This window comes from Peromyscus californicus, unplaced genomic scaffold, assembly GCF_007827085.1.
Source record: "Peromyscus californicus insignis strain IS unplaced genomic scaffold, ASM782708v3 Scaffold_12__1_contigs__length_115047231, whole genome shotgun sequence".
Lineage (NCBI taxonomy): Eukaryota > Metazoa > Chordata > Mammalia > Rodentia > Cricetidae > Peromyscus > Peromyscus californicus.
Genome location: NW_026294413.1, coordinates 21203703 through 21223488, shown reverse-complemented (window position 1 = coordinate 21223488; position 19786 = coordinate 21203703). Strand labels below are relative to the sequence as shown.

Below are 19786 nucleotides of genomic sequence, written 5' to 3'. Positions count from 1 at the left end.
TAAGGCACAGGGTCAAATTAAAAACCACTAGATGCAACATCCTAGCCATACCACAGAGATATGTGATATGTTTTCATCGACACTGTGTGTACAGTACCCGAGCGAGGCCCTTCACCAGAGAGGATACTGGCTGAGGATGAGAACCAGCGGTGTGGATTTTTCCCGAAACATAACGTCAGGCTTTCCTTTGTGTTAAACACGCAAAATGCTAAGTCAACATTAACTGAACAAAACGATTCAATTTGCCTGCTTAAAAGCATTTTTTTGTTGTTGAAAAATAAATAAAAAGCGTGGTTTCCAAGAAGTTTTTAAAAAAAAAAAAAGCAGGTGATATTAGAACCTTCCTCTTCCTGCTCAGGCACGCCTGACTTTGGTAGTGTAAATTATGTAACGGATGGAGCACTCTACAGTTTTGCTATTATTTGTCCCTGCACTGGCTTTTGTCTGTCCACTTTGCTCGAAAAGCCAGCTCTTAGAACAGAGTGGAGCACACAGGGGATGCTCAGATCTTTTGTCTAATGTGAAAGAATATGAAAACGGAACTCCCGTTTGATGGTGAAAGACTGGTCCAGGAGATAGTCCAAATATGGCTATTTTAGATAGGCTGAAGTGAACACCTGGCTTTTTTGCAGCTGCCCATTCTCCCTTTTAGTGACAGGAATGTCTTACTTTCCCTCCTCAGCCTCCCCTGTCCCACCATTTTGTTTCTGTGCTACCCAATACTGCCCCGAGCTGCATCTTTTCAAAGCCTTTCTACTCTGAGTCTGTTTAGGGAGTCTCAACGTCAGGCTCCCCAGACCTTCTGTTTTCTATAGGCTTTATATAGCTCGTGGAAGTACGGTGAAGTCTAACAGTGCTCTTGTAAGAGAGCAAGCCCTTGGCCCAGGGTACGTTTCTCTTAGCTGCAGGCACCTGCAGCGACTTCTTTAGATCCCGCCTTCAGCTGGGGGGCTCTCTGGCCTGAAGCGGGAGGAAGTGCGAGCGGCGGGAAGTTCAGGCCAGGTCCAATCAGGCACCTGGGGTTAGGTGGCGTGTGTGCATGCGGATGCCCAGGGCGGGTCCCTGCCGCAGGTCCCGCCCCCTCGACACAGCCATCCCCACAGGCTCCGCCCCTCGCGCCCCGCCCCGCCCCGGGGCCGCGGCTAAAACCCGGAGCCGCTAGAGCAGAGCCCGGTGCAGAGCTGCTCGGCTGCTGCTGCTGTTGCTGCCGCCGCCTCGGCCCGAGCCTGGGCCCTGCCTGGTGCTGATGCTGGTCGGCGGCGCGAGCTGGGCCCCCGTCGCCTCCTCGCCGCGGCGCTCGAGGCTCCCACGATGATGGCGGAGCAGGTGAAATGCGCCTCGCCCGGGGCGGGCTCCGGCGCGGGCTCCGGGCCGGTGGTGAACGCCGAGCTGGAGGTGAAGAAGCTGCAGGAGCTGGTGCGCAAGCTGGAGAAGCAGAACGAGCAGCTGCGCAGCCGGGCGGCCAGTGCGGCAGCCGCCCCGCACCTGCTGCTGCTGCCGCCGCCGCCGCCCTCCGCGCCGCCGCCAGCCGGGGCCTGCAGCCCGCTCACCCCGCACAGGGCCCCGGGCGGCACGACCTCCTCGGGCCCGGGGGCGCTGGGCCCCGCGTTCCCGGGTACCTATTGCCTGCCCAGCCCTGCGCCCTCCCTGCTCTGCAGCCTGCCGCCCGCAGACGCGCCCTTCGTCTACTCCAAGCCGGCGGCGGGCTTCTTCAGCGGGGGTGGCAGCCCGGAACCGGGGACCGCGGGGACCCCGCCGGGGGAAGCCCCCACGCCGCCGTTGCCGCCTCCAACGCTGCTGGATGAGGTGGAGCCGCTGGACCTGGAGAGCTTGGCCGCCTGGAGCGAGGAGGACGACTACACCTGGTATTGACGAGCTCCGCCGCGGTCCCCCAGACCCGGAGTTCTGAGGCCCAGGATGCGGGGCGGGGCGTGGGAGGAAGGGGACCCAGCGGCCTAGCAGGTGCCAAGCCCTGGGCTGAAGCTTTGCATGAAGGCAGAAACCTGTTTTCTGATAGCGTCAATTGGTCCAACTGGGGACTGGGGAGGAACTGATGATCCCCGCCATCTGCCTTGTGTTCTGCTCTTTGCTGATTACCGGGTCCCAAGCGCCTCGTTAGCCTTAACTGCACAACTCATGTCATCCTGTCGTTCGGTCCCGCTCTTTATCCCCGTGTGTGTGTGTGTGTGTGTGTGTGTGTGTGTGTGTGTGTGTGTGTGTGTGTGTGTGTGTGTGTGTGTGTGTGTTGTGGGAAGGTTTGGCTTCTGCCTTCCCCTGCTTACTGCTCTTTCCTTTCAAACGAATGTTGGACAGGATTGGTGTGCAGCCCTCCTTGGTAGCATCCAAAGACACCCAGTGAGGGGTCTCTTCTCAGACATCAGCTCTTGCAGTTGAGTTGTGCAGTTATGTGTGCCCTCTCTCTGTGATTTCACTGATAACCTCTCAGATACTGATTTGATTATTAAAGATGTGCTACCCTCCCATGTCAGGAATGGTGTCGGAAGCGAAGACTTGTTAGGGAATGGAGTGAGCAGATGGAGGCACTACTTACTTTAAAAAAAAAAAAAAAAATTTAACTTAGGAATTTCCTTTAATCTTAAAAATGAAACCAGATTGAAGAAAAGTACTTTTACTGGCCAGTTTTATGTCAACTTGACATAGGCTAGAGTCATTAGAGAGGAGGTACCATCAATTAATAAAATGCCTCCATAAAATCAGGCTATAGGCAAGCCTGTGGGGCATTTTCTTAGTGATTGATTGGGGGAGGGGAGCAGCCCATTGTGGGTGGTGTCATCCCTGGGCTGGTGGTCCTGGTTTCTATAAGAAAGCAGTTTGAGCAAGCCATGAGGAGCAAGCCAGTAAGCAGCACCCCTCCATGGCCTCTTCATCATCTCCTGCCTCCAGGCTCCTGCACTGTTTAAGTTCCTGTCCTGACTTCCTTTGATGATGAACAGTGATGTGGAAGTGTAAGCTAGGTAAATCCCTTTCTCCCGAAGTTGCTGTTGGTCAGTGTTTCATCACAGCAATAGCAACCCTAACTGTGTGCTGTTAGAGAAACTTTCTTACCTAATTTTAGAAACTTTCAAGGTTGATTATAAGGATGGTCTGGACCTGAAGCATTTATTCAGTGGGTATCTGGTTAGCTGTGTGTCTGTGCCCCACGAGTTGGTACTTTTTGGAGGGGACTGATCTCTAGACCCCTTGTTATGTTTTCCTGCTGCCCGGTCAAGGAACGCTTGTCCTTCGAGAGGACTTCTGCTATGGTTGCCTTGGTCGCTAGACGTGCAGCAGGAGTGGTTAGATAAAGTGGAACTTGGGTTCTGCAGGGAAACTGAGCAGTGTTCATTTCTGGATAACAGTGGCACGATGAAGAATTGCATCATTTTTTGTGTCTTTGGTGCTTTTATTTAAGAAAATCGGGTTTTCTCATTCTGTGCTCTTGTGACACAGTTGCATAGAGGGGAAATGGGAGATGGAGAATCTTACTGGTGTGGTATTAGGAACGACAATATTTCCTTTTCTTTTACACTCTACATGGCAGCTAAACTTTTTAAGTTTTAAACATGTAAACTTTAATCATCAACTACTTTGATTTGAGAATAAAAAGCCATAGATTTGTAATAAACCTTTTGTGGGTGCCTCTATCCTCTGCCTTGACTCTGCTTCTGGGAACTGTGTGGGTAGCCTGTGTCTGTCTGCTCTAACAGCTCAGCATTCCCTGGAACTTTAAGCCATTCTTTCTAAACTACTTTTTTGTTTGTATGTGTGTGTAAAGCCTAAATGTCTTTCAGCCTGAATATAGTATTGAAAAATGGTCTTGCAGTGGCTTTTATGTTTCACTGATGCCTGTAAATCCTTATGCCAATTTCAAATCATTTGAGCTTTGCTTTTTTAAAATGATGATGTACCTAACTAAACAGTGGGAAGAAATTTTACAATTTTGGTAGAAGTACAAAGGATCAATCCTTTTAAAATATGGCATAATTAAAAATCTACTATTGCCGGGCGATGGTGGCGCACGCCTTTAATCCCAGCACTCGGGAGGCAGAGGCAGGAGGATCTTTGTGAGTTCGAGGCCAGCCTGGTCTACAAAGTGAGTTCCAGGAAAGGCACAAAACTACAGAGAAACCCTGTCTCGAAAAACCAACCAAAAAAAAAAAAATCTACTATTATCATTAATATTATTTTGTCTTTCTTGAGATAAGGTCTCACACTGTAGCCCAGGCTAGCCCTGGAGTTCATACCTTGCTCCTTTTGCGTTCTAAGTGCTGGAATTATAGGCATGTGATACCATAATGGGCTCTCAAGTTTATTATAGTGTTGCTGTTTACCTGGTTACAGATAGTACCTATGTCAAATATAGTTTTTATATTTGTTTCTTTTGAATGGGCTTTTACCACAGTTATTCAATTATTAGCATATGGTTGACTAGCTTTTTACTCTGTTTTGTCAATTAAAAAATCCAAAGAGCATTGAAATAAGTTTTAAAAAGAACTATTTAGTGAGACCAGCATATTAGCCCTTACTGTGGTTTGAAGGAAATCTAAATTAAAGGAAATTTAACTTTATCCATCAAATATGTTGGCAAATAATAAGAATTAGTTCTTCATTGCTTTATAAGAGCTTCTGTGGACACTGTTTGTGGAGTCCCTTCCTTAAACATGGAAGGAGATCCCAGGTGGAAAAACAGAGAGGAATCATTAGTTGGATACACTTAAAGAGTTTGAGGTCACCTGACTTACTGAACTTTTTTTTTTTAACATTTTATACATTATTTTCGTGTTGAAACATTTTAAACATTTTTTTTTAATGAAAAAGTAGCCCATCAGGTTTACTTTAAAAATGTCAAGCCATCTGCTAATGTTCACAGGACACTGCAAATTCCTGTATCACTGTAAACTCATGTCCCCGCCCTGGAGTGCCACAGTAGTGTGCCTTTCCTTTGGATTCCGTGGTAGGTTTGCAGCATGCCTCATTTTTATTTCTTATGTACGTGAAGCAACAGCTGGAATGGGTATATATAGTCTACACCGAAGCTCTTTGTCAGGCACGTGGTTTGCAATATCTTCCCCAAACACATGGTTTGCTCCTTAGTCTTTTAGCAGTGTTTTCCAAGGGAAAAGATTTTATTTTTGGTAAGCCCCCCTGGTACCTCTCATTTTTCTGGATCATGCATGATGTCAGTCTTAGAAACTACAGGGAAGGGATGGGTGCCGACCGTGGGACGCAGACTTTCACCTACGGTTTCTAACAGAAGGTTTTTCTTTTTCCGTTTCTAGTTTCATATCTTTTTTAGTTAATTGTGGATATAGTATGAAGTCTAGAGCTCAGTTTTGCGTATGAATATCCTCATTCCTACATCATTTGTTCAGAAGACCATCCTCCATTGACCTCTTTGCATTGTTAAAATGTCCTGTTCTAGGGTTGGTTCCATTTGGGGACTTGATTTTTCCGTTGCTGTATTTACCTGTATGCCACACTAAGCTGTCTTCATTACTGTGGCTCTGTCTTGATTCACCAGGTATGACAGCAGGTGTGACAGCTCTCCAGCTTTGCTGCCTTTGAACAGTTGTTTGGCTGTCAAAGCATCTTCCCACTTCCATGTGAATTTTAGAATCATTTTCTACACACACACACACACACACACACACACACACACACACACACACCCTACTAGGATTTTTATTGGAATTTTTTTAATTATAAAGATAACTTTAAGGACCATCCACACCTTAACAGTATTTAGTCTCTGAACCAGATATATCCCTCTATTAATTTATGTCTTTAATTTCTCTCAGAATGGTTTTGTGGTCTCTGTTGTATGAATCTTGTACACATTTTTGTTAGATTTACATGTGTTTGGCAGTTTTCCAGATGCTCTTGTAGATGAAAAAGGGCAAATGTGAAAGTGTCAGTATTTTGTTGCTGGTATGTGCAGATGCACCACGAAGCCCGTTAAACCTACCATCCTACGAACATTGCTACTAGACGCCCTCGTTTTAAAGAGATGGTGTTTTCTGTGAATAAAGAGGTTTACTTCTGTTCAGTACACATATCCCTAGTTGTTCCATGATTGTAGTGGTAGAACCTCTGTGGAACGTTGACTGGACGTGATGAGCCCAGTGTCCTCATTTTGTTCTGGGGAAGTGCTCATCTTTTCCCATTAGAATGCTCGGCATCTTTAAATAGCTCTTCAGTTGGGTTGAGGGTGTTTCCTCGGCTTCCAGTTTTACTGTTTTTTGTTTTTTTTTTTCTTAATGGCTGTCAAATGCTTTTTCCTTTGTCTATTGAGATCATCACATGTTTTTTTTTTTTTTCCATTTTAGCTAAAGTAGTAAGTTACATTGATGTTTGAATGTTAAACTAAGCTTTCATTTCTGGAATAAACTTCATGTGGTGATGATGAAGTGTCTCTACGTTGAGACTCAGCTTGCTAAAATATTTAGACTCTGCATCTGTTCGTGAGTGATAGTGGTCATTAGAGACTTTCCCCCTTCTTGTAATATCTCTGTCTGGCTATAGAGTCAGGAAAGCTCTGTCCACACGAATGTATGAGGATGTCATCCATCCTGTGTGGAAGAGCTTATGAAGAATTGGTATTTTCTTTAGATATTTGGAAGAATCAAACAACCAGCCTTCCTTCCTAGCTTTAGTTTTTCTTTGTATGTAGTTTTTTTTTTTAATTTTTAAATTAAGATTTTTACTTTTTAGCTTTTCTCTACGTCTCCATTTAAGTTAATTTTCTATAAACAGCATGTACATGCCATTTGTATTCCTGGATTGGTTTAGATTGGCGTAGATTGTATCTGAGGCTTGGGTATGAACAAGGCTCTGGGCAGAGTGGGGCAGTGAAATTCCCTGATTGGTTTATCCCAGTGTCTCAAGTGTGTCCTTGACACCAGAGATACCGTCATTGCCTGGGAACTTGTTAGACCTTTAGATTCTCGGAACTTACCCTGAACCTACTGAGTCAGAAAACTGGAGCTGCTGTATGCTCCAGTAATTGTGTTTGAAAAACCAAAGAATAAGAACAAGTGACCAGACTAAACTTTATTTGGACCAGAGAGAAGTACCTGGTGCTGGACACAGCAGGAGTCTCTGGGCAAGGAATGGTAGAGGGGAATATTACCCACCTGTGTCAATGGAGGGCAGAGGTGGCGCCAGGGAATGTGATGGATGCTTAGTGGATACAGGACTGTGGGCCACACTCCAAGGAAAGTATGATGTATTGCAGTTACCGTGAAATTAATTAGATATTTTAGGTTTCGCATCTCTAACAGGAGTCACCAAAGAGAAAGTCAGCCTAGCTGCTTTCTTTGTATGACTAGAAAGATAGCTTTTTAGACTTTTAAATGATGCAATGAACTTATAAAAGAATGTGAAGATCACTGTATTAAATTTTTGTTTGCTTTTTTTCTTTTTTTTTTTGAGACAAGGTGTTACTATGTAGCTCTAGCATTCTAGAACTCACTGTAAAGATCACAGTGCCTTGAATGCACAGATCTGCCTGCCTCTGCTTCCCCAATGCTGGAATTAGAGTGTACAGGAATGAAGTCATGCTTTTTTAGTTAAATTCTGGCTGCGATGCTTGTGGGCCACAACAGCATAGTTGAGTTGTTGTAACAGAGGTTGTTACAACTCAAAACCAAGGATCATTACTAGCTAGTCCTTCAAAGGAATTGTTTGCTAGCCTCTAAACTATTAGAGTGAGTTGCCAAAGTAGAAGACAGCTTCCACCTTTGTGAGCCACTGATATCACTAACAGGTGGCCAGCTGTTAGGTGCCTGTCTAGGATAGCAGAATGGTAAATGATAAAGTTTGGTGTTTCAGGAATAGATGCTCGTTAGAATCACAGAAGCTTGGAAGGATTCTGTTGCAGACAAGAGAGATGGCATTTATTTCTAGACATGTCAAGTGAGATCATAAGATGCCAGTTGAGTAGCAGAAGCTTCTCTCAAACAGAGCTGGGAGGATTTTAGATGTGTTTTAAAGCAGTTCTCAGCAGGCTTTGGGAAAGTGACCTATTCTATTTGGGGATACTTGCCTGTTAAAAATGACTCTCGGGACTTTGAAGCAATCAAACTCGGTTCTGTCTCTATGGGAACTGTTCAGTACATGCTGTTTCCTCCAGAAGAGAGACGCTTTCTCTAATCTATATCATACCTATAATGTAGATTTCCTTTTTTAAGGTTATACATCGGCTCTTCAAAGACATTCACCTCACCAGAGAAGGCCCTGAGTCCTTTGCAGTGGTGCAGACATGTCCTGGATAACCCAACTCCTGAGATGGAAGCAGCCAGACGCTCCCTGCGCTTCAGGCTGGAGCAAGGTACTGTGAACGTGTTTGCTTTCTTTCTCCAATTCCCCTGCCCTCCTCTTGGCTTTGTTTCTGGTTTGGGAGTAGAATTCAGATGAAGAACCCTTACCCTGAAGTGTAGACTGTTGTGGCATGCAATTCCTCTGTCCTGTATTACACACAAGAATTCCTCAGTGTAGGCTCTATTGAGTTTTGGGACTACTTTTAGCCAGAGTTTTAGCTTATAATATGGAGCATGTTTTTTTTTTTTTTTTTTTTTCCCTGTTTCAGAAACATGTCAGTAAAGGAAACGGATCTGTCTTCACTCTTCTAATTGGTAATTAGGGTCTGTGGCTCAATTCTAAGTCAAAACTGGGAGTCTATTGAGACCTAAGGACTCACTCATTGAAGTCCACATCATGTTCTGCTTCCCTGTTTAGTTGGTTGTGTAACTGGAAGTCTGTCCTAACCCCCATAAACCAGGAACTAATCCTAGTAGTGTATGAAACATTAGTTAACTGGTTGATACCAGCAGATGTAGAAGTATTAGTACACACACACACACACACACACACACACACACACACACACACACACACACACAGATGGATGATGAAGACAGAGACAGCAGAGAGAGAGAGAGACAGAGTTATAGGAGAAACACTAAGGAAATGAGGTTTGTAGCCTCTTACCTTTCCTGGGTATTCAGTAACTCGAGGCTGGGATTGCTTGGATGTTTGCCCTGTTCTTTAACCTCTCATTGTCTGGTCATTCTCCAGGCATGCCCTTTCTGCCCATGCACCCACTCACCGCGTCTTAGAGCCTATTTGAACTTGAAATCCCAGGTCCTGCCCTCTCCAGGGTAAAGAATGTGCACATGTGAGGGATGGGCAGGGGTGATCTGCACTGGTAAGGTCTGGATCAGTCTTAGGTACACTGAAGTGTACACACTGCTTCTTAAGCTCATCAGGGATAATGGGTGGTTCTGAGACACTTGAATGGAAGACAAGCATAGGTAGAATGTCTTCACCTCTTAATTCTCGGTAGTCAGTACTTTATGTTGACCTGATGTAGGTCACTCACCTGGATTTTATTCACCTGTAGAGGTGAGAAGAGTGAAGCTGAGTGACTTATAGAATTGCCAGAAGGATATTAGGGGGCAGGGTCAGAGCTGGGGTCTCCCTGACATCAGAGATCCAGTCTTTAACAGTACATAGATTCTGGACTGCTGTATTGGCATGGCCATAAGTTAATATCAACAGAAGTCTAGCTTAAATGTTTGGGGAAGATAGAATCAAGGTGCATGTTTCATTACCATTTTAACTATTGATTTATTGATAACATGTTGAAGAGGGTCGTAGGAGCAAGGATATACTTGGGTAAACACTGGTCATTAGTGGTGTGGTACCCTGTGATATCCCAAGAATCTAGCATCAGTTCTGCTCCTGCTCAACAGCGTGACCCTCAAAAAAACCAGCAAGTCCCTCTGAGTCTCATCTTCTTACTCAAGTAGTCCTTGATTTATGGACATTTTGTTGTGTGAATGTGGTGGCTTAATAATTTGAAACAAAAGTCAACTGACATTCAAGAATTACAGTGCTTTAACTCAGAGGTCAATGAGGGTTTTTCTGCAAAGGGTCATGTAATGGATTTAAGTTTTTCAGACTACACACTCTGTTGTGACTATGCCATTTAATCATCACCCAGAAGCAACTGTAGATTTACAATTACGTGAACAGAGCTGTGTTCCAATGGCACATTATTTATGGATACAAGTCAGAATTTAGAGAGATTTTTTTTTAATGTCATGAGACATCCCCTTCCTCTTAAATGTAAAAACAGTTCTTAGCTGATGGATACCACAGAAACAGAAGGCAGCTGGATACCACAGAAACAGAAGGCAGTGGGATGTGGCCCACCATGGCCACAGTGTAGCAGTCCCAGCTTCAGCTGACTGTGGCGCAAGTTAGATTACAGGGTTGAGTTTTGAGAAAGAGAAGAAACATTTAGTAAATTTAATATAAATCACATTAATATTTTTGATCAGATGTCGGATTATCTAAAATTTTGCTTTTATTGGCAGATGTAAAGTCATTAGGACATGCAGTGAAATGATATTTTTTTTATTCATGCTTTGAATTTTATAGAACATTTTAGGGAGAGAGCTAATTTTTCAAAACCAAAATTGGTACCTGACTAAATTTGTCTATTAATCTGTAAACTTTTGCTGTGAGACTAAATGCTTTTGTTTCAAAGATCTGTAATTCCATTATAAGATAACTTGCTGATTTGTGCTGCAGATCTGGGGTGTGGTGGGGTGGAGGTATAAAGCTCCTTGGTAGCATTCTGCCTGGCATGCATTAGTACCTTGAATCCTACCTCTGCATTATGCAAAAGAGATAGGTTGTTTATTGGATGGTTATTTTAAAATGAGCATATTCCTTATAAAATAATCTCTTCAGCTTGAAAAATAGTAATCATATGAGTATTTTCAGAAAAATTAGCTTCAGAAAATTGCCTTATGCTTTTTCTGCTTATTTCCTAGATGCATTATTTAACAGAAGCTGTTTGTTTTTCTGTTTATGCCTTTTAAAACTCATTTGTTAGATGGCTGTTGAGTTACAGTATCATTTTAAAATTTTTAATTTTTTTGAGAATTTCACACATGAATACTCTATTTACATCATTTCCACTGTTTCCTTCCTTTCTCCCCAACTCCTTCTATGTCCCCTACTCTTTCTCAAATTCATGACCTCCTCTTCAATTATTGTTATATACACGTTCTCTCTCTCTCTCTCTCTCTCTCTCTCTCTCTCTCTCTCTCTCTCTCTCTCTCTCACACACACACACACACACACACGGGCTTTTGATTTTGAGTTGTGAGGTTTAATTTTTCAACCTCCCTCTTTGTTTTCTTAGCATAGCTTTCCAATTTGGCTTTTTATTAATTATAGGATGCATGAATATTTTTATGATAGGAATGCTTGTATCTAGGTATTGCAATATTTCATCATATTCGTATCCCACCTTGCTTTTTAGTTAGTGCTAAAGATGCTTAGCTAGTTTTCTTAGTCTCTGTCATTAGTTTGTTCCAGACTCGCTGGGTAGACCCTGAGCCCAAGGTTTTGGTTTCTTGTTCTTGGCTGTGCCCTCTTAGTACCAGGTCTCCATTGCCTTCAGCAGCCGTTGTGGTGGGGTCTCCTCTGCTTTATTCCGGACACTCTCCTGGCCTCTCCCCAGTGGCCTCGGATGTAAGGTCCCTCTTCCAGATTTCCCTCTTTTATTGGAATGCCCCTTGGAAGGAGAAAAGGCAAGAAAGTAGGCAGGAGGGACGAGAACTCACGCAAGCGACAATGGTATTGTCTGTTCACCCGCCCAGCTGCTGGGCTGCTCCTGGAGTCCGAAGTTGAGTGTTTCTTGGAGGACTTAGTAGGCTTTCCATCCAGTCCCCTTCAGGACTGCTGCTGGAGTCACTCTGACACTGGCCTGCTTTCTTTCTTTTTACTTATGTTCCTACTACTTAGAAGATCATGGGTACTTTACAGTATTATCCTGCATATGGGACATTTTGAGTTTATTCATTAATATCTTGGTTTTGCTCATTCAGTGTCACTTTAAACCTGGAAACTTTAGCTGCACAAACATTTCTTGCCTTATTTCTTTATAAGCTCCCTGTCTCACCCTCTGTTTGTTCTGGGTACTCCTGATGGCTGGGTATTCAATTCCTAGATTAGTGTCAAAAATTCCCGTGTTTCTATTTACTTTATAATATCCTTGGTTTTCTTTTTTTTTCCCTTGGGTATTTTAATAACTCATCTTGCAAACTGCTGTATGTGTTTAAGTACTTCCCATGTGTCAGGCCCCATAGTGATCGCTCCCTGTCCCGTTTGTAAGTTGTCCTCGTTTGTGTTTAGTACCTAACGAGTTTGTTTGAGTTTGCAGATGTTAAATCTGTTTTTGTTTAAATGGAGGGAGAAGGAGTTGCCTGTGCTGAGAGGGAGCCAGAGGACTTGAGGGTTTTCCTGTGTTTCAGCACAGAACTTACAAGCCACTGCGTAACTTGCACCAGCACCTACAGACCCTTCCAGGTTCTCAGTGCTCTCCCTCACTGTGGGCTCACAAAACAGAGTGCTGGTATCGAGTCTGCCAGCTAATGCTTCTCTGTCTTTAAGATGCTGGGGCCCTCCAGTCAGATGGCCTCACTCTCAGTCTTCCCTGTGGGTCCAAAGCTTTGCGTGCTGACGTGACATGGTTTTGTAAGAAAATTAGGGCTTTCTACGAAAATTAGGGTTTTCTACTTAATCTTTCCTCTTGAAAATTTACTGCCTTCCAAGGATTTTTTTTTTCTTTTTTTGTCAGTAATAGTAGAGATGAGAAATCAGGATATGGCTCTATGATCCTCACAGTGCAATCACTGGAATCATGGGAGCTCTCCATATTTGAGAAGTTTCAATAGCTTTAAAGCAGCCATTTTCTTTTTGCATGGGTTTTATTTTGAATGACAGGTATCACCGAGCACTTTCTTCAAGACTATTCTTCGAGACTAGTGTGGCTTGCAAAGGCAATTGTATCATGTCCATCACTAAACAGACAAAAGCTTGTGTTTACTTTCTTCTTCCTGTCACCCCGCACTTCCAACAAAGGGCTGCCTGTGAGAGAGCAATCATTTGAGAGCTCTGGCTTCTAGTCCTTGACCTTGATGCTCTGGAAAAGAAAAGTGCTTCAGACTTGAAGACTTAACTCCTCAGACCCTGTGGAGAGGGCATGGCCGTGAGGTGCCTGAGGGTATCCGGTATGCTTTCTCTTTTCCTCTGCAAGTCCTCCTTTGCCCTAGGCTCCTGGGCCTGACAGATTAACTGTGCTGACCAGGTAGCTCTCTTGCTAAGGAGGAAACTACCCCAGGGATGTCGCTCCAGAAGGCTTTGTCATGGTCTGTCCCCACTCACTTGGCATTTTTCTGTTTTGAGACATGTTCTTTCTGCGTGGCCCAGGTTGACCTGGAATTCACTACATACCCAAGCTGTCCTTGAACTGGCCTCCTGCTTCAGCCATCCATGCAGAGACTGCAGGCCCGGGCTGCACGCCTGTCTCCTTCCTGCATGGTTTCTGTAGGCACATTTGGCTGCTTTTTCTTTTTTTTTTCCCAGGATTCTCTTCAGGTTTACTGCTACTGTGCTCAGTCAGATTCTAGCCTCTTCGAGGGCCACTAGGCGTCTTCCTCCAGTACACCCTTGACACTGTGGCTAGAGATTACAAAACATGGCAAACTGTTTGAGAGTTTATGGAAAGTTTCCAGGCTGTGGCTCGAAGCTGTGAGAATAAACTAAAAATCTGGCACTTTTGAAGAAAATGAGAGAGAGGAAGGGTATTTCGTGAGGTATGTATTTAAGGAGATAGCAACTACACTATCACTGTCTTAAATATTTTGTTGAAATAATGTCGAAAGTAAAATAATTGCTATATTTTCCTAGTATCTCTAAATCTCTAGTCCATTAGTATAAAGCCTGGAGTGATGTTTGTTTATTTGTTCTGAGCACTAATCTCACTGTGGTCTCAGGGAAGTTCGTACTTGATTCCCTGGTTTGAAGATGGGCTGAGAAATGTTTGTTCTCTTTCCACAGGAACCCTGTTTTGTCCATTCTTAAATTTATGTCTTTTCTGAGTTGATAAAGGATTTGCACCTCAATTTTCTATTGAATTACTAATGCTTAATACAACTTTTAGCTTGTTAAAATGTTGACTCTTGGGTTTTCTAATTGACTGATTTGATGCATTTAGTTTTCTCGGACGCACAAAAGAACCAGTTTTCACTGAACATTTGGTATTGTCAGTGACATCCTACTAATGAAGACAAAAGCCCACAAGTCATATGGTGGTACTCATTAAATGTTAGCTCTGTGGATGGGGTTTAATTTAAATCTGGTTTCTTCCCTGCTGTAGCTGCCTCCCTTACTCGAGTAGCTGCAATTGCGGCGTAGGCGTTGACTGCTAATTACTGAATGGATGGCTATGGTGGAAGGAACTTTTAACTAGTGACGAGGCTCTGTCCTCAGTGCCTCAGCCTCATTCAACTCTGAGTGAGAGTTTCCAGTGTCTCACGTGGAAGGAAGGAACACTCGAAGACGTCGTGGGGCTAGTAGAAAGAGTTCAGGAATACGGAATGTGAATTAACTTTGAAAACTGTGAAGTGATAGAAACGCACAGACATTTCTCCTACGCAGGTCTTCATTTTTCAGGACCTGAACCTAGCACAGGACTCCTCTTTGTGTAGCTCCTTCTATGTCATAGATGATGTGTCATTTCCCTTCTGGGGGTGGGATCTGAATGTTTTACACATAAAGAAGCCTGTTTGAATTAGGGATCTTAACCTGAAGTGTTTTAGAAGGATAGTTTATTCAAACAAATAGAAAATTCAAAACCCTTCCTTAGTCTGTTCTTTCTCTTCTGATTCTTCTTAGAACTATAGGTACATAGGGCAACTATGGGGCATCTATAGGTACATAGGGCAACTATGGGGCATCTATAGGTACATAGGGCAACTATGGGGCATCTATAGGTACAGAGGGCAACTATGGGGCATCTATAGGTACAGAGGGCATCTATGGGGCATCTATAGGTACAGAGGGCATCTATGGGGCATCTATAGGTACAGAGGGCAACTATGGGGCATCTATAGGCACATAGGGCAACTATGGGGCATCTATAGGCACATAGGGCAACTATGGGGCATCTATAGGCACAGAAGACATCTATGGGGCATCTATAGGTACATAGGGAAACTATGGGGCATCTATAGGTACATAGGGAAACTATGGGGCATCTATAGGTACATAGGGCAACTATGGGGCATCTCTAAACTGAAAATGGTATAAAGTGCTCTGAAATTGGGGGAAGGGGAGATTTTTGAAAGCCAGCAAGATGTTACAAGCAGAAAATTTCATGCTATGAATTTTATTTCATGCACAAAATTCTTCAAAATACTGTATATGCCCACCTTTAGTCTTCTAGGCACCAAGTATTTATGAAACAAATGAATTTTGTGTTTAGACTTGGGTCCTTCCTATCACTAATATCTTCCATGAATTAAAAAAAAAAATCAGGTTCCATGCATTTCAGATAAGCCTTTCAGAAATGGCTTGAGTAGTCCTTATCTTTAGTCTCCTACCCTTTTGAAATGCAAATAGCAAATCCACATTGAACTACGTAGGGTCAACTCACTTGATAGCCTGAACTGGAATAATGATAATGTAGAGGTTTTGGTAAATTCATGTCATGAGGCTGGGATGTTGACCAAATAATGATCAAAAAGCTTATCTAGGTAATTTGAAGCACCCAATATGTGGCTCACTTAGTTTGCGTCCAGGCAATAAAAGCTTATCTGACTCAAGGTGCTCAGATGTCCAGCTGAATCAGGACAGGTCACATCTGAGGAGTGTGAGTGTCGCTTTCACAGATGGCACAGTCCTCACAGTTACTGTCCTTGGTTGTGTTTTGCTGTGGTGGCCACATCTCATTTCCTTTAGGGTCCTATGCTGAGAAATATGAATGGACACTGGCCTCTGTTGTTTTCTTCTTCTGTCTGTGGCTGATGCTTGCCTCCATCCTCTTCTCAGTTGTTATGATGCCCTGTTAATGCCCGAGTTTAGTCAGACAAGAAGAGCTGGTGATGTGACCCAGTGATCTGAAGGTGGCCTTTTCATTTGTAAAAACCACACAGATTGAACCAAGCCATTAGGAGCTTATCAAGTATCTGTCTGCTGGCACCCGCCCAGTGTCTCCTTGCATGGCCCAAGATGCTATCCTTGACAGCTCATGTTTCATCTCTTGAGGTGCTCTGTCACATTTGGAACACCAATTTAAAACTTAGCAAGTAGAGTTCATTTTAGGTAAGCTTCCCAAAAAGATTCTTTCTTGTTGGGAAAAAAAAAATAATTTGGAATCATGCTAAGTACTTTATGCAGAGAAGGGTCTCTTGGCATTTGCATATTCCTGTGTGCTGAAAATTAAAGACACATTGTCACAGCTGTGGGGTTCCATCATGTGCTTGATTTGCTGTTATGTTCAAAATAGCCTCCATGCTTGTGTGTCAGTTTGGGTGATGATTTAGGGTAGTAAGTTACAAATACCTCAGGACTGGGCCTCTATTCAATCCGCCATTATATCCAGCAACCTGGAGATGTTTGCCAAATATCCTTAGATAACCCTTTTTTCCTTTATTCTGCCAAGTATATGTGTGTTTATGTGGTATTTTGTTTTGCATTTCCATCAAGTTTAGAAAGGTATTTAGTAAAATAACCAGAAACTCATGACAGTGCAAAGTGGTTGTAGTGAATTTATTATTGATCTTCTATTTTATTACTCACAAAGAAAAAAATAGTTCCCCCAAAGCAGTGTGTGTGTGTGTGTGTGTGTGTGTGTGTGTGTGTGTGTGTGTGTGTGTATGTGTGTGTGTGTATGTGTGTGTATGTGTGTGTGTGTATGCATGTGCATGCGTGTGTGTGTGTGTGTGTGTGTGTGTGTGTGTGTGTGTGTGTGTGTATGTGTGTATTAGGGGTTGAACCTAGGCCTGGTGTGTGCTAGGCTTATGTTGCATGAATGGTTTCTGTGTCCAAGTCCCCCACATAACTTTTACTACTTTTATACTACTATGATGGTTGGTTAAATTTGATTATGTAAGGATGAAATTAATTGTGGTAGATAGTCTTGCCTGGTTCTTGGGGCTTCTGAAATGTATAGTTACCCTTAAGAATTTCTAGGTTCTCCTTTTAGGAAATGCTAGAGCTTGATTGGAGCTGGTTAGAATACTAGGTACTAGCTGTAGGCATGGTGCTGTGTGCTGATAGCCAGAGAAGCTCAGTGCCTGGCCTTTGGACTTGCCAAACTCACTCAAGGGACAGATGATGCAGGTAACAGCTCTTGCTCTAGTTCTTCTTCTTCCTTGAAACATTATGAATAGGGCCAATGGGATGGCACAGGTGGTAAGGGTACCTGATGACTGTAATCCAGTCCCTGGACTCAGGTGGTGGAAAGAGAGAACCAGTTCCTGTACATTTTCTCTTGACCTCCACATGTGCACTGTGGCCTGTGGCCTCCTCTCATACCCCGGTCAATGAAATGAATGGAATTAACCTTTAGTTTTACAAAACTAGCATGGTGAGGCTAACAGAAAATCTGAGCCTCAGGGATTGCCGAGGATGGCTTTCCTGGGGTGTGGGGGGGTGACCTGTCAGAAGAGATGTGAGAATCAGTGGGGTCTTCAGCAGCTGACTCTAGAGGCCCAGGTCAGGGTGGAAGACTGTCCTAAGTGTCTGGACAGATAGAGAAAGGTCTAGCAATGGGATCCAGATGTGCAGTGTGAGCTTAATTGGCAGGACATAGTGGTTGTGGTTAGCGTGGTGGTAGGAAATGAGAGGGAGAAATCCTGACTCAGTGGCTCTAAGTAAATTGGTGATTATCCTGGGCCTTCAGAGCAGGTAAGGATTCCTAAACCAGTTGAGAAGCCCTTTGGAGTCCAGAACAAAGGAGGGGCAGAGCTGACCAGGAAAGTACGGGGTGTTTTCTGGGTGATTTCTGGATTGTATTAGAAGGCAGACACTTTTTTCTTTTTTTTAAGGTGAACTAAAATCAAACAAGACATTGAGTGGCTGCCAGTCTGTGGATGTTCTTCATCTGGTGGTTAAGCCCCATACCCACCACTTAAACACATTCATAGGATAATTTCATCATAGCCTCCCAATTACACAAAACAGTTACGCAAAACAAAACTCATAGAAAGTGGTTGTAGGTGAGAAAGGAGAGACTTGTATTTTGACTCAGTGTATTTCACTAGTTTGCATGCAGATATTATGATAAAGCCATGAGTAGGATAGTTTAAACAGTCCTGTTAAAAGGTTTTCCCTTGATGGAAATTCTAAATTCATGTATTCACTTTCTGTCATCTCTTGGGATGAGGTTCATAGGTCACTGGGATAGAAGGCATGTATATCATATCCCTGAGTGGAAGAAGAGCACCTTGGCCCAGGAGACACTGGGAACAAAGGACTGTTAGAATTCTGATCTCTTTTTTGGGGGACCTTTCCAGTGCTTCTTATGGTTAGCTGGGCATGGCTTTCTCACTGCACCATAAACAATTATATGTGAGAGATGCTTTACAAGTGATACAAGCTGACCTTATTCTGGGGATGGAAGGACCTTCTTTTCGGTGATGAGATTATTTGCCTATTTTTCCTTGAGACAGTGGTGTACTGTCTTCATTCGTCTAGTCCTTGCTGTACGGAACTTGGAGGCTAGCTTTCTAGCTGGCTGGCATGGCTTACATTGTGGCTGTAACTAAGTGGAAAGCAGGTGTCTACTATCTGCGTGACCACATCAGATCAGTGACAAGATCCTTCTTTCCCCTTTGGTTTTGGATTAAATTGTTACTTTCACAGAGACCTAACTCATGCCCTCCCACTGTCCTTATTTTTAAACTATAGCAGACAGGTCTAAAAGATAATCAACTTCCATAAAGAGACATGCATTTGAAGAATGTTTTTAACACATGTATTTGAAGTATACTAAATTTAAGTCGGATTTCTCTCTCTCCTATCAATTTCAGAGAAGAAGGCTGATGATTTGTGAGATCATTAGGACCACTCCTGCCTTGGATAGAGCTGGATTTGTGCTGGATGTGTTTTAGTCTGGAGTCTCATCTTCAGTTTTGAACCATGATTAAGGAACAAGTTGATAATGCAGAGAAGTTCCTCTTTCTGACCCTGGTCTTAGCTTGAAGTTAGACCAGCATTCTGTCTAGTGAAGTCCTCCAGAAAGAGCCAGTAATCAACACACCAGTGAGCAAAAAGTATTGTGATGTAGCCATGAGGGATGCTTAGGGTCTGAGAAATAGAAAATACCTAGGAATTTCAATCATTCAGCTACATTAGCCATTAGGACCCAGAAAACATTTGACCTGTTAAACTTAATATTAAGAATAACTATAAAAATATGATGATCCCTGCAATGTTGAGTTTCACTATTAAACCATATACCTTAAATTTAATAAACTTGATGAAATTTTGTAGCTCACATTAAATATTTTTGAGCTCATTGTTAATTTATCCCAAATATGTGTAAAGCTTAATCTTAGATAATGAAAACAACTTTCTTTGATTAACTAGATATTCGCTGTATAGGCAAATGAGCTTTTAATTGTCTTTTTAAAAAGTGGTATGTAAATCATATTTTTGTAGAATGTCATGATACTAATGCAGAACATCTTGGGCTCATAAATTTTATAATGCATATCATATTTAGTGATTTTAAATAATTAAATGTATCATCATAGGTAAAATGAGTAAGAACTATAGGAAAAACTTAACCCCTGGTGTTTCTAGTGATACTGGGAAGGGTAAAAAGCTTGGGTAGAATGATTGACAGCCCTGTTTAAATAAGGCTGAGATGAGCTCTTTACCCCTTTACTAGTCCTTTAGGTCTGCCTCCTACACGGGATTG

At 43.0% G+C, this 19786-nt stretch overlaps 1 protein-coding gene across 2 annotated transcripts in view; it reads left to right on the top strand.

The window, feature by feature from the left end:
- The first annotated feature begins 1195 nt into the window (after positions 1-1195).
- Positions 1196-19786, top strand: part of Slain1 (SLAIN motif family member 1) — a 57185-nt gene continuing 38594 nt past the window's right edge. For both annotated transcript variants that reach the window (XM_052732534.1, XM_052732533.1), the window contains exons 1-2: positions 1196-1865; positions 8190-8329. In XM_052732534.1, the coding sequence (XP_052588494.1) occupies positions 1312-1865; positions 8190-8329 (694 nt within the window). In that variant the 5' untranslated portion in view covers positions 1196-1311. The remainder of the gene's footprint in view (positions 1866-8189; positions 8330-19786) is intronic.